Source organism: Peromyscus californicus, unplaced genomic scaffold, assembly GCF_007827085.1.
Source record: "Peromyscus californicus insignis strain IS unplaced genomic scaffold, ASM782708v3 Scaffold_22__1_contigs__length_63687245, whole genome shotgun sequence".
Taxonomy (NCBI): domain Eukaryota; kingdom Metazoa; phylum Chordata; class Mammalia; order Rodentia; family Cricetidae; genus Peromyscus; species Peromyscus californicus.
In genome coordinates, this window is record NW_026294525.1 from 35,821,726 (window position 1) to 35,842,016 (window position 20,291).

At 39.4% G+C, this 20,291-nt stretch overlaps 1 protein-coding gene across 15 annotated transcripts in view; it reads left to right on the plus strand.

The window, feature by feature from the left end:
- Nucleotides 1-19,967, plus strand: part of Ptprk (protein tyrosine phosphatase receptor type K) — a 536,300-nt gene extending 516,333 nt beyond the window's left edge. For all 15 annotated transcript variants that reach the window (XM_052751253.1, XM_052751251.1, XM_052751255.1 and 12 more), the window contains 11 exons: nt 854-951; nt 2,221-2,337; nt 5,916-6,070; nt 8,335-8,470; nt 8,687-8,836; nt 9,692-9,865; nt 11,440-11,571; nt 11,707-11,832; nt 14,688-14,851; nt 15,581-15,716; nt 18,439-19,967. In XM_052751253.1, coding sequence (XP_052607213.1) covers nt 854-951; nt 2,221-2,337; nt 5,916-6,070; nt 8,335-8,470; nt 8,687-8,836; nt 9,692-9,865; nt 11,440-11,571; nt 11,707-11,832; nt 14,688-14,851; nt 15,581-15,716; nt 18,439-18,492 — 1,442 coding nt within the window. In that variant the 3' untranslated portion in view covers nt 18,493-19,967. The remainder of the gene's footprint in view (nt 1-853; nt 952-2,220; nt 2,338-5,915; nt 6,071-8,334; nt 8,471-8,686; nt 8,837-9,691; nt 9,866-11,439; nt 11,572-11,706; nt 11,833-14,687; nt 14,852-15,580; nt 15,717-18,438) is intronic.
- Nucleotides 19,968-20,291: the final 324 nt, after the last annotated feature.

Sequence of the window (20,291 nt, forward strand, 5' to 3'; positions counted from 1 at the left end):
GAAAGTATCTAAACAAGCAAACAAATTTGTAATCTTTTCAAAATGTCCCCTACCCATCCAGAGAGGAGCATGCATGACAAAAAACGTTTTCTGTTTTACCTGGTTTTTATTGTGTTTTTCTTTGCTTTGCTATTCTCTTCCTTCTGCGCTGTGGACAGAACCCAGGGCCTTGTGCCTGATAGGCAAATGCTACCAGGGAGTTAACTCTGTCTCCTGACGTTTGCTCTTTTAGCAGAGGTCAATTTGTCTGGATTTTCCCTTTTGTTTTAGTAATTGAGTTTAATTGAATATTCTTTATAGTTAGAAATATGCACTTTGTGTGGAACCATACACCAGTTTTGTGGTTCTGAGTGACTGATAGCCCGGCACATGCCTTTACAGTTAGATAATCATGTAGAATAATAATAACAATAATAATAATAATAATAATAAGATACAAGGATATGTCATTTACTTTAACTCATGCACTATTCATAAATGATGGACATTTATTTAATTGGCAATGTCTGCTGCTCCTCTGACAAGTCTCCAGAGAATTCTGTTTCCACATATATGTACAGGTACAAAGGAGTGCCATAGTGACAGTAATGAACACCTTAGAAAGTAGTGGTACCTTCCTACAGATTGCTAAGTATAAGAGACAAATTGAAGAAAAAAATCTATACATGCCTTTGATGTTTCGCGTAGTATATATTCCGATATGAACTGAAATTAAGTGGTTCTAGTGGTAATCTGAATTAGACATTTATCTTTTTTAGCTTATCTCATGTACACTACCTTTTATGTTGTCTAAACTTTTTATTAACTATAACATGTCTCTGATAACACAATATGAAAAATCATTTCTTTATAGGCCCGGTTCATGAGACCGTGTATGACTTCTGGAGGATGGTGTGGCAAGAACAGTCTGCCTGTGTCGTGATGGTAACTAATTTAGTGGAGGTTGGCCGGGTAAGAAAAAACTATATTTATTATTTTTTTACATATATGAATATTCTTGAAAAGCAATAATCAACTCACTTAGAGAATATCATCCACTAGTTTAAGAATATTTCATACGACAGTCCACACCCATCTGAAGAACAGATTGGTGACTACCCCAATTGGTGAAAGAGAGCCTTCTTCCAGTAACTGGAGCAGAGACCCATACACAGCCAAGCATTGGGCTGATCTCGGGGAATCCTGCTGAAGAGAGGGAGGAAGGATTGTAGGAGCCATGGACGTCAAGAACATCACAAAGGAACCCACAAAAGCAAAAATGTGGACTCATAGGAGTTCACAGAGTCTTGACCAACAGCCAGAGATCCTGCATAGTACTGACCTAGGCACTCTATGTATGTGTGGCAGTCATGTAGCTTGGTCTACTTGTGGGACCCCCAGCAGTGGGAGCACTGTCCCTAATGCTTTGGCAGGGTTTGGGGAACCTATTCCTCAAACTGGATTGCCTTGCCCAGCCACAATACAAGGTGAGGAGCTTAGTTCTACCTCAACTTGATATGCCATGCTTTGTTGATACCCATGGGAGGCCTGCCCCTTTCTGAACAGAAACAGAGAAGGAGTGGATTGGGGGAAGGAGATTGAGGGGAGATGGGAGGAAAGAAGGGAGGGAAAACTGAGGTCAGGATGTAAAAATAAATGAGTAAATTGAAGCAATAAAAAAAGAATATTTCATACACAGAACATTTCAATTGAATTCTCCTAAGTGAACTTCAATGAATGAGAAATATTTGATTTCTCATTGAGTAATAAAATAATCTTTAATTTTTAAAATAATTTTTGGGAACTTTATTCATGGCTACTCCCTTGCCTCCTCCAACTCCTTTCTTACATCCTGTCCCCAAACTCACAATCTCTTCTTTATTTATTACTGTTACATATTTGTACAACCTACAGCATCTATGCAGCATTGCTCGTGTGTGTGTCTGTGTGTGTGTGTGTGTGTGTGTGTGTGTGTGTGTGTGTGTGTGTAGGGAGGACCACTTGGGATTGAACCACTTATAAAGGAATGCCTGGAGGAAATGTTAGAAGCTTGAATTTGTACTGAGATATAACTTAGCTATTAGACATAAAAGTCTTTGGAAGTGCACAGTCTGTTTATTGTGTGACATTCTCTCAGCTGTGTTTGAACTGTGGACTAAATTCATCATCGGAATCAAGTCGTCTTGGCTACTGTGTGTGTTTTCAGATAAATCTGTACCTATGCATTCTTTCCATCATTAGGTTAAATGCTATAAATATTGGCCTGATGACACTGAGGTGTATGGTGACTTCAAAGTGACCTGTGTAGAAATGGAACCCCTTGCTGAATACGTAGTTAGGACATTCACCTTGGAAAGGGTAAGCACTAAAAACTTCTATTGAAACTTTTTCAAAACTACTACTGGGTTTTGTTTTAATTACTAAGAAATCTGTCCATTAATCTACAAATTCATTTGGATTTTTTGTTCTTTTTTGTTTTTGTGTTTGTTTTTTTCGGAGGGGGTCTTGTTTTTTGGATTTTTTTTTTTTGTTTTCTGTTTGTTTGTTTTTTATTCTTTTTCATAACAGGGTCTCACTACGTAGCTCTGCCTATCCTGGAACTCACTATATAGACCAGGCTGACCTCAAACTCACAGAGATTTGCCTGCCTTTGCCGCCCAAGTGCTAAGAGTGAAGAGCATGTGCCACCCAACCCAGCAATCTACACATTCTTATTTGAGAGCTAAGCCTTGTGACATGTATTAAAATCCCTACTCTTGTGTCCTCACCTGAAGGGGGCGGAGCAGATAGCAACTGTAAAGAGAGACTGTTGTGTAGCTGCAGAGCACTGTGATAGAACAGCCTTTGGAAATCGAAATAGGAAGTATTGCTGAGGTAGAAGAGGAAACGTTTGACAAAAATTAAAAGGGTTATGGGGAAGAACAAATTTAAAATGGTATGCAGACCTGATGGAAGTGAGTGTGTGAGATTATGTCAGGGGAAGGTTTCCCTGAAAGAGCTGAGTCACATCATAGCCCTAAGCCTTAAATTTTCCTATTCTGAGAAGGGACTCATGTTTCAGATGTCAGAGATAGGTAAGTCAAGGGAAAGGAAATATGCAGGACAAAAGAATCACAGAGCCAGACATGGGGGCCAGGTTGGCCATCCCAGTGATGTTAGTTTGTGAGTTAGGTGGCCATTGGAGGGCTTTGAAGCTGAGAATACCTCATCAATGTTTTGTTTTGTTTTCATTAATTAATTTTTTCTTGATATTTTCATAGTATAAAATACATTCTAATTATTCTCACCTCCCACCTCTGTCAACCCTATCTCCTTTTCCTAAACTCATCTTTATTTGTGTTGTGGCCCACTGAGTTTAAGGCAAAGAACTTAGGAAGCGAGAGGGAACACACTCTTAAAAGATGGGCCTAGGCACAGAACCATGGACGCTGCAGAAGTGCTTAATGGATAATAGAACACACAAACATGTAAACAATGGTGCACACAAATCTATGAATATCAGTAACATCAACCTATAGTGTTAATGCAAATGAAAACACTAGACTCTGAAGACAGGCAGCTACTAAAACGCCTATGAAGAATGGTCAATGAATATGGATAAACCATTTTGTACTTTCAAATGAGCAAGAGTTTTAAAAAAGAATAATAATCCTCATTGATTGTGTGTGATCACTTAGATACTGTGTGTTAATGATCAGAATTCAAGTACTTTAAGTCTCTAGAAATCAGTATAGCAGTTGATCCACAGAATTTTTTAAACATTTAGGCATTTGATGCATTTACCTATCATAAGTCTATCCTTAGGAATTTATTTATATGTAATAACTTCATCTGTATTATTGTGAAATTCTAGATAACTGTAAACATGAAGTAGTAGAGAAATAGTCAAATCATCAAACACACAAAATATTACAAAATTAGAAGCCAGAAAAAATACCTATAGCATAAAGGCAAATTTTAGATTAAAGAGGAACACCAACCAGGAAAAATACATTTAAAGCCCGGTAGCTTAAAAGAATCCATAAAATACCTAAATCTCTAATTCTAAATGAGGGACAGTGAAAATTTTCAAATATTGTATAAAGTACACCAGATTATAAAGCATGGGGAATGGGTTACTATAATTACATTTACTATTAGAAACGTTACTTTAAAAATCATGCATAAACTTGGACATACAGACATGAATTTTGGTCCAGACCTACCAATTGTCCAGCAAATTTTATTTCTCAGAAACTGGCTGAAAGATAAGGGTGAACAGATGGTAGGGGGAAAGAAAAAGAATAATTGTTAAATTTACCATTGAAATGGAACTTTAGGTTTGTCGTTGAGATTTTTTTTTCTTTCATCCTTTTGAATAATGTGCTTGTTAATCCTTTTCCAGTCAGAGAAGACGATTAAAAATCAACAAAATATATTTGATTAATGTGAGCTGTCATAAAATAAGTTGTGAATGATCAGACAACTGTGTCCCAGACTGTGGAATATTTGAGGTCACTGTCATCACACAGGCTTAACCCAGTTCTAAACAGCATGCCACTAGAGTCGTGGAACTTTTTTCTTTCTGTTATGTATAATTTAAAGCAGGTTTTGAAAGTAGAGCACATGCTTGGTCATTAGTCAGAAATTCCATTTATTTATTTGTTTGTTTGTTTGTTTATTGTACAGTGCTTGGGATTGAACCCATGCCTTGTGCGTGCTAAGCAAGTACTCTTCCACTGAGCTACATCCCAGCTACAAAGGAAATTTGAAATAAAAGATTCCTGATGGGATGTTTACGGTCAGATAGGGAAAATTAGTCTTTAAAAGGCAGTCTTCTGCCATGTCACAGGAGAAGAGAGCACACGCAGCCCATGCAACCACTCTGGCAAGGTAGTTTAATATAGAGGGTATGGAAAATAGCAGAAAAAGAAGACGATTTTCCCATTTTTGTGATTTCAGGATGACTTTTGTCATGAGACTGTTAAGGTTTTTTTTGTAGATCCCTCCTTCACGTAGCATAGTGTGCTAGGAATTAATGTTGAAAAGAATTATAAGGCCTGATCTGTAGCTCCCGAGGTTTTGATCACACTGGTTTCTGTAAGACAGACTATGAAGATAAACTGCCATTCTCAAATTGATTTATTTAGTTCATAAATTTTTGCTTTTTCTGATTGAACAAGTAAGATTAATATCTTCACTGGTAGCTCACAGTAAAGTTAGATTGATATAGATTTTTTGTGTAGGAATCCAGATCCTTAAAAATAAATTTTTCAGTATTATATTTACAGTTTCGATGCTTCCTCCAACCTCAGGTTTCTCTTATGAAACGGGAGAGGGCTTTATAGCAACCTTTATAAGGTTTTCTTCGATTAACCTGAAAGGAGAGAGAAATAACAGAGGATGCTTCACTTCTTTTATTGTGTTGTTACTATAGATAATACTTGGTGAGCCAAATTACTTCACAGAGCTGAGAAAAAATCATTTACCCAGAGAACGGTTTAGCTGCCTGTGTATTTTCACAAACCAATCTAGTGTAGCACTGTCCTGGAAAATCCCGACATACTATGCTTCAAAACCATTTTCAACATGGATAAGCAAGGTATTGAAATCGCCACTTGAGAACTCGGTGCACTAGGTCAGGAGGGCTTTTCCACTTCTCCCTTGTCCCCCCAATAATTTCATGTGGTGTCATTCCCAGTAAGAGGCAAGCTGTCAAGGCAAATAAAAATTTACCCAGAAAAGCGAACAAAACAAAGTGTCTTTACAAGCAGTTCTCTGGCGATAAAGATTCAGTTCCCAAGCCGTGTTAGACCAGTATCCTTTAAAAAAAGAAAAAAGAAAAAGAAAACTTTACTAAATATTGTTTACATGGTCACTCACATTTAGTACCCATAAGTGTATTTAATGACTCTCTATGGACCCTTTCTGAAGCACTCTTTTCTATCTTTGCACAGAGGGGCTATAACGAAATCCGTGAAGTCAAACAGTTCCACTTCACTGGCTGGCCTGACCATGGTGTTCCGTACCACGCCACGGGGCTTCTCTCCTTTATCAGGAGAGTCAAGCTGTCCAACCCTCCTAGTGCTGGGCCCATCGTCGTGCACTGCAGGTGAGTGAAGCTCCCAGCTTCAAATGAGCATCCAGACCGGGCTTGTCAGCATGACAGCTAAGTGTCGCTTACGAGGTTCCTGTTTGCCTGTACTACACATAATGTGAAGCAGAAATAAAAATTGGCCTCGTGTGGGACACAAGGTAGGAGCTTACAGAGTACACACGGTCATCCTGGTGTGTAGTGTTACTCTCAGGTACCAGTGTGTAAAGCGCCTCTTAGTGGCAACATCTGTGTTGGCCCGTTTTTTCACGTTTGAAGATCCCATAATGTGTAGAATGGTAAGTTAAAAATAGAGATTTTTTTCCCCCCCAATCCACTTAATTCCCACTAGAATCCCAGCTTTTAAAGCTGAATTTGAGATTACTAAATGGCCTAAATTGCAAGAATTGGGGCTATAAAACAGGTGCGTACCTTTTTCTTTTTCAAAACACTATCCATCAGAGGACCTTAAAAACCGTATAGCTGAGATTCAGCAGATATATGCCAAAAACACGAATATTGAATCCAGATTTCTTCTGATTAAAAACTTCTTTGAGGGGGGAAAAAAAAGCAATCGGAGACACTGAAAGCAAACTGCATGGCTCATTTTGGGATAGGGTCAGAAAAATAAGCGGAGATTCTGAAGAGCTGTTCTGAAGGCTGTACGCCATTCTCAAGTAGTACTCCTTCCAAATGACTGCATACACTGAACTTCGGCGTCTTTTTTTTTTCTTTCTGTAAAATCCAACCACTTCAGAATTTCAATGACCTTGAAAAGGAAAAAAATAAAGGCAAGGGACACATAAGGATCAGACGTGGGACATATCCTGAAGGAAAAAAAAAAGTGTCCTTTCAGTCCTCCAGAAATCTGATGTACTCTCTTCAATTATTTTCCTGTCACAGATACTGGAAACAGTGATTGAGAAGGTTGGGGGGAAGTAGTGATCCCTGACGTATCTTTGGCTAACACATAAAAGAACAGCAAGTGTAAGCGAGATGACCATACTTGACTAACAAAGGAATAATCCCATTAGTCCAGCTAAACGTTTAGAAAATGAGATAAGTAGGTTTCAAATTCAGGGACTTCTTGACTCATTGTGGGGTTTTGTGTTCTCATGAGTTGCTTGCTTCAAAAGGGCTCTGGAATCCCTTGGTTCCCAGAAACAGAAACAGTGCCATTTCCCTTCACATACTGTCATCTCTGCGTGTCTAGAAAAGAAGAAACTGGCTAGATAGTGAATCCCACACCTCTCTCCACACCGCCCTTCACTGGCCCTCAATTGCGTTGTCTATTTGATTGCCCCTAAGCGTTCCAAGGGGTGAAATAATCGAGGCATATTATGATCCTGCTTTATAAATGAAACAGACAAGAGTGACTATCAGGCTGGAGAGTTGCCTCAATAGTTACGAACACTGGCTGCTCTTGCCGAGGACCCAGGTTCAATTCTCAGAACCCACCTGGCAGCTCACAATGGTGTGTATCTCCAGCCCCAGGAGTCCAGTGCCCTCTTCTGATGTCCACAGGCACCAGGCACACGCATGGTAGACATACATACATACAGGTAAAACATCCATCCAGTGAAAATACTAAAGTACGTCTGTAGAATAAATTTTTAAAGGGTAGCTATCACTGTGACCTGAGAGAGATCACACTCTATTTCACAGGGCAATTTTAGCTTCCCTTCGGATGCATTAAATATTCTTTCCCTTTGGGGCTCTTCCTCTCTGATAGTATCACTCTCTTCTCCAACCATCCCCTTTGACATTTCCTGTGAACTATGGCTCTTCTCATCTCCTATCTGAAGCCCTTGGGATCAGTGGCCTTGGTGTTTACATGAGTCTTGCTGAGACAGCAAGTCCTCCTGCTGTTGGACAGCAGACCACAGGAGCATGAAGGAAATGTGATGTAGAGTTAAATTCTGTAGCTTGATTCCAATATGGTTTCGGTCCCATGAGTGTGAAGTTATAAAATAACATAAAATTATAACATTTAAATTCACATGAAATGAAGGCAGTGTGATAGAGGTTTGGAACTTTAACAACATGTAGACATTAAGCTCAGTGTGGAAATAATTTGCAACTCTTGTTCCGATCTAAGTACACCACACCAAATCAGACACTCCATATACAGTTAGTTGTGCATTAGTATGTTTTTGTGTGGCATATAAAATTATGTGTTTGCATTTTGTTAAGTCAATTTGATTTCATGTAACTTCAAAGTCGAATAGAGATTGAAGCTTACAAAGAGAAACATGCCTCTCATACTTCTTTCAATTTCTTAGTGCTGGTGCTGGACGCACAGGCTGCTACATTGTGATTGACATCATGCTGGACATGGCTGAAAGAGAGGGTGTGGTGGACATCTACAACTGTGTCAAAGCCTTACGATCACGCCGCATCAATATGGTTCAGACAGAGGTAGATTGTGCTGCCCTTAATCAATTTTTTTCCTTTGGTTTTCACCTTTTACCAAATGCAATTTACCATATTTTTTAAATATATGATCAATATTAACTCATCAAATCATATAGAGTAACTGGTATCTTAATTAATAGTTCCTTTTTGGTATATTCTCTAGCTCCTCTAAACATTACTAAACTCATATGAAATTGTCTGCTTTCTTTCTTTTGATAGGAGCAGTACATTTTTATTCATGATGCCATTTTAGAAGCTTGCTTATGTGGAGAGACTGCCATCCCTGTCTGTGAATTTAAAGCCGCATATTTTGATATGATTAGAATAGACTCTCAAACGAACTCCTCCCATCTCAAAGATGAATTTCAGGTATTGACTGTTTCTAAGGTTTCTATTAAAACTTTTCCAATTTGTCCTGGGCACTAATAACTCTTTTAGAAAAGGTCTTTCAAGTCAAATGTATAACCTTTGACCCTTCTGCAACTATGACATTTGTGTCTTTCATTGTGTAAATTATGGATTCATTTTTTATTAATGCACTGATAATCTGCTATATCCTAAAGGGCAAATGAGTTCATACTCTGAAAAGAGTATGAGAAAAAAGATATTATAGCAGTCAAATCTGGTTATGATTTTTATGTTTATAACTTTTTTTTTCCACCATAGAGTCTTACTATTTTGGCCTTCAATGGCATGCACAATGTGAGATCGGCATATTAATAATAATAATAGCTGAGATTTGTACTAAACCTTGTCTTAGCTCCAATGTGTTCACTGCCTTCATACACCCTTCAATATGAAAAAAAAAAAAAAACAATGAGTTCACACGTGGCCCTGGAAACTGCTCCTTAGATTCTGGGTGTAGTGTTCTAACGTGACAAAATGGCATTGCAAATGGTAGCTCCCCATTTGAAGGTCATCATTACTGTTGTGGATCACCCTTGTGTTTTCCTTGACTGGGCAGTGTGTTTTGTAGAGCACGGTGTTGTTTAGCTCTTCTTTCCTATTGAGAAGAGACACGTGACTAAAATGTGTCTTGTGGCTGCCTCCCTTCACAGGCTTCGTTAGCTTAACTAAAAAGTCTGTCGGCCTGTCACAGAGGCAACTCCCACTGCCTGCCACAAACGCTTCGCCTTCCACTCAGCTTCCTGAATTCTTGATGGGCCTGTGTTATGCTATTAAATGGGTCGCTGTCTTTTAACCTGGGTTCTCTTTTCTGTTTAGACTCTGAATTCAGTCACCCCTCGACTCCAAGCTGAAGACTGTAGCATAGCATGCCTGCCAAGGAACCATGACAAGAACCGTTTCATGGACATGCTCCCACCTGACAGATGTCTGCCTTTTTTAATTACAATTGATGGGGAGAGCAGTAACTACATCAATGCTGCTCTTATGGATGTAAGAGACTGACTCTTTGTTAGTGTAAAATGCCCTGAAAAGCTACATAACTCAACTGAACACTGGCCACTTTTCTTTTCTTGGAATTACAAAATGGACTAGAATGGAAAACTGGAAACTGTCAGTGAATTACAAATTGTTCTGAAAAGGATTTTAGGTTGCACCTCCAGAGATTCTTAGCAACTCTAATCTTTATAGGTTTATTGTAGACTTGAAGTTTGATAGTTGTATTATCCTATAGAAAAATCTCACAAGTTATATTTTTCATCGTATTTTGAGACGAAAGATTCACAGCTTACCTTTTTTGAATAGTAGGAATACATTTTAAAATCAAAGAATGCTGTATCCTACCAAAGTGTGGGGTTTTAATTTGAAAACATTTCCCTATGATGCTCAGTGTTCCAGTAATTTAAAGGTCATTAGTTTTCTTTAGTATTAGCTAGCTGGGACTATTTATAAATAACTAGGGAAGACATGAACAGAATCCGTCTTCAGGAAAGAACTCTTTTGACCTGTCCCATCGCTCATCACCAGCAGGTGCCCCCGCACATACTCTGTGTCAGCTGCCCATAAACAGAAGAGGGAAGGGGACTGGAAATTATGTCATCAGCCATCTTGTTTTGTTATCTTGGGAAGAAGCAAGGAAGCTGATAAGTTTCACCATCCTTAAGACAATTTATCACCTTTATTTCTTTTTCAATTTACCTATGAAACTATAGCAATGAAAATATAGGGGTCTTTTCCCTCCCTGACTATTACAAGGTTTTCTAAGTTGCTACCCCTACTTCTTTAAAAGACAGGGTCTCACATAAACCAAGCTGACCTCTAATGTTCTGTCATTCTGTATAATGGAGGATGGCCTTGAACTCCTGATCTTCCAGCCTCCACCCCTACGGTGCTAGGATAACAAGCGTGTGCCACCCAACTACTTGTTGGGTTTCCTAAACTTTATTTCAGTGAATATATGGCCAAACATGGAATAGAGAATGCAGAAAGTCCTACAGTGTCCCGCAAAGACTACCTTGTACATTGTTGTTGCTCTTTTTTTATTTTTCTACTACAGAGCAGAATAATGCAAGAGCAAGCTCTCACTAAAAGTTACCCCATCCTTGATGTGCCCAGAGTCTTACCAGTATAGCTTTAAATCATTACATTAAAAAAAAATGTGTTTTAGTATAGATCATGACTGACAAATTGCCCAGACCAGATAAACATGGCTTTTACAACCACGGAAAGTGGATTGTCTGATAAAGGACATGTTAATGATCTCTGCACAGCATAATAACAGTAAGATTTTGAGGTACTTGTGATTTTTTTCTTACTGGAGAAGAGAAGAATCTTCCAGCCTAATTTATACACATGTAGAAATTATATGTGTGTGTACAGAGCAGAGATGCTTTGCTTATTTTGTTTTGAAAGTTACTGCCACCTACTTGGTCCTGCAATGGAGTACATTGAATCTGTTTGTACAACCGATGGGGCATTGTATTTATTCTTTGTGAATGTCATAAATGTGTCCAGTCCCTTTTGCATTTTAAGTTCTTCTCTTTCTCAACTATCCTGTCTCTCCACAGAGCTACAGGCAACCAGCAGCCTTCATTGTCACCCAATACCCGCTGCCAAACACTGTGAAAGATTTCTGGAGATTAGTGTATGATTATGGCTGTACCTCCATTGTGATGTTAAATGAAGTGGACTTGTCCCAGGTGGGTGTACGTGGGTTGATTCTGTGCTTCTGAGTGCATCCTAGCAGGATAGTAACAAATTCCGTTTTCAACTTTAGAGGACTTTGAAACAAAACCAAACCTCTCTTCTTTCTTTTTCAAACATTAATCATCTAGGGCTGTCCTCAGTATTGGCCAGAAGAAGGGATGCTGCGATACGGCCCTATCCAAGTGGAGTGTATGTCCTGTTCAATGGACTGTGATGTGATCAATCGGATTTTTCGGATATGCAACCTAACTAGAGTAAGTCTTTCTTGGGGCATTCTCACTGACCTAATTCAGAGCAAGTAGGTAGTGATCCTGATGGGACCTAATTCTATCCAGACAACAGGGGGGGGAAGAATTAATAAGCACCACATGATCTAGCCCAGAGCCACTAATCACCTTATGTCTTAGTTCTGGGACAAAAGTATTCCAGACACAGGAAATTTGAAGTGCTGGAAGCTAGGTTCTCCAGTCGATGAGGACAGTAGCATGTTCCATCTGGAAAGCCAAATCCAGATGCCGTCTCTCAGTCAGTTTTCATAGTCTGGGCCTGGCCCCAGAGCACATGTGGACTTCTGTAAGGGATGATGGCACACTTTATTAATATTGACATCCAGCATAGAGAAAAAAAAGCATACCGGTGAAAAGGAGGAATAATCATGATAACAACAGAGAGTACAACGGCCAGCCATCACAGGAGACTTCCATGTCACTATTTTAGGACCTGTGTGCAATGGGAAAGCCAAGCCTGAGGGAGAAGTCAGCTACAGCTATTGCTGAGTCTCTTCCCGCCCTTCACCTCCTTGTTCTGACTTCCGCTGCGCTGAACACTGCAACATCTGGTTCTGCCCAGCTGTGAAGGAGGAATCGGTGTTGCCACTGCTGTGCCTTTTGCCAGCAGCTGAGTGGCACTTGTGTCCCACAGGGGGGTTTCTTTCCCTGACAAGTCATGGGTTTTGTACAATAGTAATGCCGAAGGCCTTTCCTTGCAAAAACAGCCAACAAAAAAACTAATAAAACCATTTAGCTTTTAACAAGGTAGCAGAATTTTAAAATAGTAACCCCCATGACACGGCACTTTGAAAAGAGAAGGTTGCCCTGTTTTTATAGTCATCAGTTCTGTTTAAGTCTATGATTTTCAGCATGTGACCAGGACTGTCTTGTTTCTTATATCAAAATGACTATATGTGTGTCTTGTTCATTAGCCTATATGTATATAACTAGGAACAGGAGGTAAACTCATAACCAATTCTATCACTCATTTCAGTGGAGAAAAAAAGGAATGAATTCAGTCATGTCATAATATTCATGCATATCTTAGACTTTAATTTAAATGGAATCTCATTATGTCTGCACATCTGCTTCAATATCTTTTTAGTAATATTTTAACTACATAACTGTAGATGCTCAACTACGGAAACAAACTCATCTGTGAGTTGAGCTCTCTATGGAAAGTATTCTAGGACAAGATTTGAAATCTGCGTTTCAATTTTTTTTCAGAATATATATTGGTTTGGTTGTCTCCCTGCATAGACTGTGTTCTGGTGCTGATTCATACCTGATGTTTTTATTCTTGGTATCGTTATTTCATACTGCTCACTTTGTTGTGAGTTTAGTATGCAAGTGGGATATGAGAGTAGGTAGGGCCTCTGCCCTACCAAGAGGTACATGAGCCCCTCCATGTGAAACTTAAAATCTGATACCCTGTGATACAACTCATTCAGTATACCACATAGTCTTCTCTGTATTCCCTACTTGGGATTCTAGGTTTCTCTTTCTTCCAACAGCATTGCTGTTTTGAAAATACATAGTCTGAGGTGGAAGGAGAGAGTTCCTTGTCTTTAAGGAATCTATACATTATCTGAGAAGGCTAGCATCAATCACACGACTGATCATGCAAATATCTATTCACTGACATGATGTACATGTGTCCGAGGAGAAGTGCAGGATATAAAGTGACCAGAGAAACCTTCTCTGAAGATAGGGGTATTTAAGCAAAAATTTGAGGAATTAGTAGGTATTATTTGAGGATGAGATAGCCAGAGACAGAGAGCTTCCCCAGGATACTTCGGTTCTGTGCCAGCACAGGAAAGTCCCCAGGCAAACCTGGATCAAATTAGCTATTCTACTTGATAGTGAGAAGAACACTATAGTAAGACGTTTTCAAAACAAACAGGGACATCCTCTTCAAAGTCCCCATGGCAAGAAGTAAAGTGGCCGATAAGCTACAGGAAGATGAGTGTCTCCAACCTCATTGCTCCATTAGAGGGAAAAGAGGTTTGAAGGCGAGGCAAACCAGATCATAAAAGGAGTTTTGGGTCGCAGCAAATATGGCTAAAAACATTGGGAAGCCATTCGATCTAAGAACAAGATCGTTTTTAAACCTCAGCAAAATCATAATGCCTATAGTAAGAGTGGATGGAAGGGAGGTAGACGCACATTAAAGGAAATCTACAGGAAGTAGTTGTCACAACTTGTGTAGGTTGTGGCCATCAAGAGACAATGAATTTTAAAGGCTTTGGAAAGTTGGACAGTGGGACGTGAGTGTGAGTGTGAGGTTCGGGGTGTGAGGAAGAGGCAGCGTCTTAGTTATTTTCCTTTTTTTCTGTGACAGAGTACCTAACAAGAAGCAAATTGGGTGAGATACATTTATTTCAGCTGATAGTTTGAGAGATACTGTCGGTCACCATAAGGGTCATGGCAACAAGAGCATAATGTCACTGGTCACAGGGCATCCACAGTCTGGAAGTAGGGAGAGTTGGCTGCCTGAGTTCAGCTTGCTTTCTTCCTTTCCATACAGTCTAGGACCCCAGCCTGAGGAATGCTGCTGCCCAAATTGAGGGTGGATCTTCCCACTTTGGTTCTCCCAGTATAGATAATTCTTCACAAGCATGCCCAGATATTTGTCTCTAAGGTGATGCTAGATCCTATGAAACTGACAATCAGTATAAACCATCACAGGCAGATAAAAAGGACATGCCCTATGTTCTTGCTCTTACAACTTGGAATGTTTCTGTAAAAGCATCTGAATTGTCATCAGCTAGACTCCATCCGGTATAAATGTCCTTTGTATTCTTGTTCTGATGCCCGTAAAATCCTGCTTTTCTCTCCAGCCACAGGAGGGCTATCTGATGGTACAGCAGTTCCAGTACCTCGGATGGGCTTCTCATCGGGAAGTGCCCGGCTCCAAACGCTCGTTTCTGAAACTGATACTGCAGGTGGAAAAATGGCAGGAGGAATGTGAGGAAGGGGAAGGCCGGACGATCATCCACTGCTTGTGAGTAGGGCAAAGCAGCATGCCCTGGCCCTGCATGGAACCTCAAAACTCATTTCCTCATTAGCCTTTGTTTTGCTTATGTTGAGAAGATGCTGCTCAAATCCTGACGAACCTGCCATAGATCTTATTCCAAAATAGAACTCTAGTCTCATGAATGAATAATTTACTACTAATTTTAAGGGTTTTTTTTTGTTTTGTTTTGTTTTCTAACTATTAAATGTGATATACTTGTTGGAGTTAGAGAGATGGCTCAATAGTTAAGAGCACTGGCGACATTTCTATAGGACCTGGGTTTGATTCCCAGTACCCACCCTCTCTGACTCTAGTTCCAGGAAATCTGATGCCCTCTTCTGCCCTCCATGGGCACAGCATGCGTGAGGTACACAGACACACATGCACATAATAAAATCATAAAAATTACGCAATTGTTAAATGATTTAACTCTTTCGAGCACCTATGTGGACAACCTCTGTGATTCATACAGTTGCAAATATATTAGGATCTCCACATCTCAATTTATGCCTTTCACGTATTCCTGCTGCCAAGCTCCTGAGCTAACTTTATCCTCTGGTCCCTTCCTCTCTGCGCTTCCCCTGTGCATACACAAATATAAAGCAGAATCCAAAGACATGGAAAAGGATTTTAAAGATAAATTGCCACTCCCAGATGAATGTGACGGGGTGACGTTCGAGTCCCCCCAAGGTGCTCACTCTGTATCTGTGCTCTCAGGAATGGCGGTGGCCGCAGTGGCATGTTCTGCGCCATAGGCATTGTTGTTGAGATGGTAAAGCGGCAAAACGTGGTGGACGTTTTCCATGCTGTGAAGACCCTGAGGAATAGCAAGCCAAACATGGTGGAAGCCCCGGTGAGTCACACAATCTTGAGAGGGTCTCGGGGACACTTAGTCACATGCCTACTTACTGGTTTGGCTTCACGTACACACGGGAACTCAGTCAGATGTACAAATGAGGCTTGCTGGAATTTGTGCCTAACAGGTAGACCGTAGAGACTGCCTCCACCAATGTAAATACATTGCTTATCACATGAGCTGCTGAATGAAGCAAATGTTCATTTAATTTGAGAAATGTGTAGGGTTTGTTCTCATTATAGTCAGTAAATTTGTGCTCTGGCAAATTTTTGGAAACAGTTCTATAAGAATAAATCCAGCTAAAATATAGAGTTAACTAGTAGCGTATTTATGCTCCTGGACGCCTCAGCATCTTAGACACCTATTTTATTCATTTGCTTCATTTCATCAGACTTGTTTTGGTGCCTGGGTGTGTGTGTGTGTGTGTGTGTGTGTGTGTGTGTGTGTGTGTGTTACTAGACCTCAAACATGATGGGCAAGGTATTCTACCACTAACCCATACCTGCAGACCTGACACCCAGTGTTTTGGAAAAAGTAACTGAAGTTTATTGCAGTGTTTATCTGTAATCCTTCACTGTCTAATACAACTGTAAATTATCAGTTTGCCCTTGCTAGCAGTTTTCAGCTTTTAGCACCTTGAAAGTACAGCCCACACAATGTGACATGAGTTCTCCTGAGTTCCTAAAGCTTGTAAAGTAGGGGCTGATGTGGGTAAGGCTTCACCTGCATGGAGCTGTGTACCAAGTAAAAAAAGACAGTTGCGGCCTCTGTCACATGTTTTCCTTGGGGGTTACATGTCAGTACAGTGAGATCAGGTGAAGAGCAGCTGTGGCACTCACAGAACAGTAAACCAGAAAACCCAGAGCATCATTGTTGCTTGCCCTACTTTATCAAGATGATCAGATAACAAAAAAAGAAGAAAAAGAGGCGATTCAGTAAGCTCCTGGTGTGTTTTTACCACTTCCTGCTCTGGGCTGTTCACACAGGAGGTGCATTGCTTCCTGAGACTTAACATCTAAGGGTTTGTGCTGTTTCCCTTTGACAAGTGGTAACTCACTTCTCCCTTTCTGAAGTCCACATAAGGGAGTCCACCTAGGACAAGACGATGTTGCCCTCTCCGGGGGTGCTGGTGTGTGGATTTGAGAGAGTTTTCACATACTAAATGGACAGGAGGTAGCTATGGCTCAGGTTTCACAGGTGTGTGTAACCTGTCAAATATACTCTGCCTGAAGCATTGAAAGTCCCATGAGGATTACTGTTGCCCTCAGAAGGAACTTTTATCTCCAAATTTATCTTTGATATACAACCCTTTCTTTAAGTCTGTAGTTGAACAGTTGTCTTAGAACCTTCCAGTAAGTTACAATTTTCCTTTATAGTCATGCCCCACAAATCCTGACAGAATGCTCTGCTTAATAAACAGGAATGATTAGTTAAGTTTGCTATGGGTTTGGGCCGAGTTTGCTAGGGAAATTCAGAGTTAAACAAAATTGAGAGGCACTGGCTGGTGGCAAGCACTTTTTGAAGTTCTTTGGGTACAGTAAGAGCTAATGTAAAGCATATTTACCTTGGTAGTTAGAGTAAAATTGATACCCATCTCTTGGAAATTTGTGTTGCCATGCTTATTGCTAGAGACTCTGGATATTCTCTTTAGAAATAAGACTTGTTTTGTGTTCTCTGAATTCTGCTTGCTTGGACTGAATAGGAAATTTTCAGTGATTTACATGGTGTAAGTCACCATTTATAACATAGTCTCTAGACATTCTTAAGTTCTTGATAATGGGTTAAGTATGTGGCTAGACTCAAAGGAAGTCTGGTTTTAACTCAAATAGTAGGTTAACAAGCAAGTTGTACTATTTGGGGAGAGGTAGCAGAAATCAATTTTTAGACATAAATAAGTTCAAAGTTTTTGGAAAATTCCTAAATTTTTTTAAAAAATTTTAAGTGACACTCTGATAGAATATGAACCGTGAGAAAATGTAAAACATGACATTACAAAAGGTAGTTTCCAGTGAGTGGTTCTCTGTCTCTTGCTCTCTCTCTCTCTCTCTCTCTCTCTCTCTCTCTCTCTCTCTCTTTCTTTTATCTGAAGAGATGATTTGGAATGTGGAGGGAATCATTGGCACACCCCAGCAGCAATAGAAAACAGGAAAATATCAAAGCAATCTAACAAATAATCCATGTGGTAGATTTTTATGTAATCTAAAAAGACTCAGAATTGTGTGACATAAAACTGTTAACCGTAAAATCATCTTGTGAACTATGGTCATTTTATTTACTCTGAGATAATTATTATTTCAGTCCCGCACTAAAATCGACTGAGGTAAACAAAGGTGATTTTTAACAGTTGTTTCTAATGACAGCTCTTGTCCTGGTTCTTCATATTTTTTGTAAGCTGGGAAACAGTCTGATGATGAGGTGTAACTATTTTAATCACATAAAAATGCTGGGCATTATATTAAACTATAGAAAATGCAGGGCAAAGATAAAACATCTTTTTTTTTTCTTTTTCTTAAACACCTATTGTTTTTTTTTTCTTAATCAGAGATCATTAGACGTGAGTATAAAATATGTATGCCCAGATGTTCCTGTTATATACAGAATAAGTAATTTGCGACTCTTAAATAATCTAAATTGGATGTCAGGAATCCACACAGATGCTATTATTCACTATTAGCCCTTTGCTAACATTTTTCATCCCTTCTGTTCTGACACATTGCAGGAGCAGTATCGTTTCTGCTATGACGTGGCTTTGGAGTACCTGGAGTCCTCATAGTTAGGTGAGGCCATTTGCAGAGCATCCGAGCAGAGACCCATTCTCGCCTGTTGAGCCAGCAGCTGTTGACCTGTGACACCTGCACAGAGAGATTTTAATGTGGGGGGTGGGAGGCTTTTACATTGGAGAGGCAAACGTATTTTTCTTATAAAGTTGTGTATCTTAATAAAAAGGACTTGATCGGTTTCTATGACTGTATGAAAGCATCCACATTTTGTGCCACCCAAGTTATCTTTAAGAAGAAGCAGATTCCGATGAGGAGAAATGACCAGCGTCTGTACAGTGACCACACAGCCTTTTCTCTCCTGCTTTAGGTAGAACAGCTACGGCACATTGCATGCACTTTTGAAAGTGGCATTATTTCCCTTCCTTAAAAAAAGAAGCAGCAGCAGCAGCTGTGGAACCTTAAAGTGGGGAAGAAAACAAAAGCTGTGCGAATTCAAATGCATTTACTAATTTCATTTTTATATGTTCAAAGTGCAGCAGAGCTCTATATAAATGTATAAATATATATAAATATATATATATATATATAACTGGCTTATTTTCTTTTAATGTGCAATGATGGCTGGATCATTTAAAGTTCTTTTTCGGAAATACCATAAGCCAAAGACTCAAGTGTAAATATGTCAATATGAAAGAAGCACATTATATTTATTGGTTACTTACATTACTTTTTTGATGGCTAAAACACTACCACCACACAATCATTTTTGTTTCAGAAGAAAGCTTTTTCTTTAGCAAAAATCAATGGTAAACGATTTTTGTAGATTATTTTTTGTATGTTTAGTGTAAGTAGAGGATAAACTTTTTATTCATAAACCAGGAAGCAATGATGTTCTTTGGAGTGGCTCCCTTGTGTACATGCTTGTGAATTAAATTTATGTAAAACATCGTGGCAATTGTCTTTGAATAGAGGACCAAATTAAAATGTTTTGCTGAAAATGTAGTTTTTTTTTTCCCCAAGTTTTATTAGGTAAATGATGGCTTGGTGGTTGCACAAGAGAAATCCGCACAGCAGAAGACATTGTGGGTAGCTTGCCTGGTGTGGACTAGCACCTGTAAGCACTTTTAAACTTGAAAGGAGTTGGGTTTCTCAGCCTGTGGCCTGGCACTGTGTTCAGGATGGCAACACCGATGCTTCCAGGGACGAGGTTTAGCACACTGTAAGCTGTCAAGGTAACACAATGTTCTTTTTGATGCTTCCAAGCACAAGCTTTGGATTCCTACCCTAGAAAGTGTGAACAGATCGATGCCCGATTCCTGTTGCCTGCTTTTATGAGATTTCCCCAGTGACTTTTTCTAAGTGTGGTCTCATTCACATGCTCCACGTCGCTGTAACTTCACATCATCACCTTGCAGTTTGTTAGTAACTGAAGCATTCCCGTGTCCTCTTTCTAGACTGCCGGCCCATGACATGGTGCTTATAAAGATTTAATTAAAGTGAGAGTGAAATAAAGTTTTTATAATTTCAACATTTATTGATTGCACATCATTTTGTCTTCTAAATTTCCAGATCTTTATTCCCAAATAAATAGTCTGTCTATAATTTAATATGAGTGTGCCACAAAAATTGTACTGAAAGCTTTAGTTTGTTATATTGTTCCTTACACTGCATGGCACATAGTCCAGGTCAGGAAGGGTGTAAATAGCTGCATGGTTAGTGTCTTTTTAAAATCTTTTTTTTAATTCTCTGTATTTATATTGTCATAGTTTGTATTAGTTGCTTTCTGCCATCTGTCTAAGAAAACAGCCTTAAAAGAGCCAAGAATTCATTCCGGCTCTCACCAGGAGGGTTT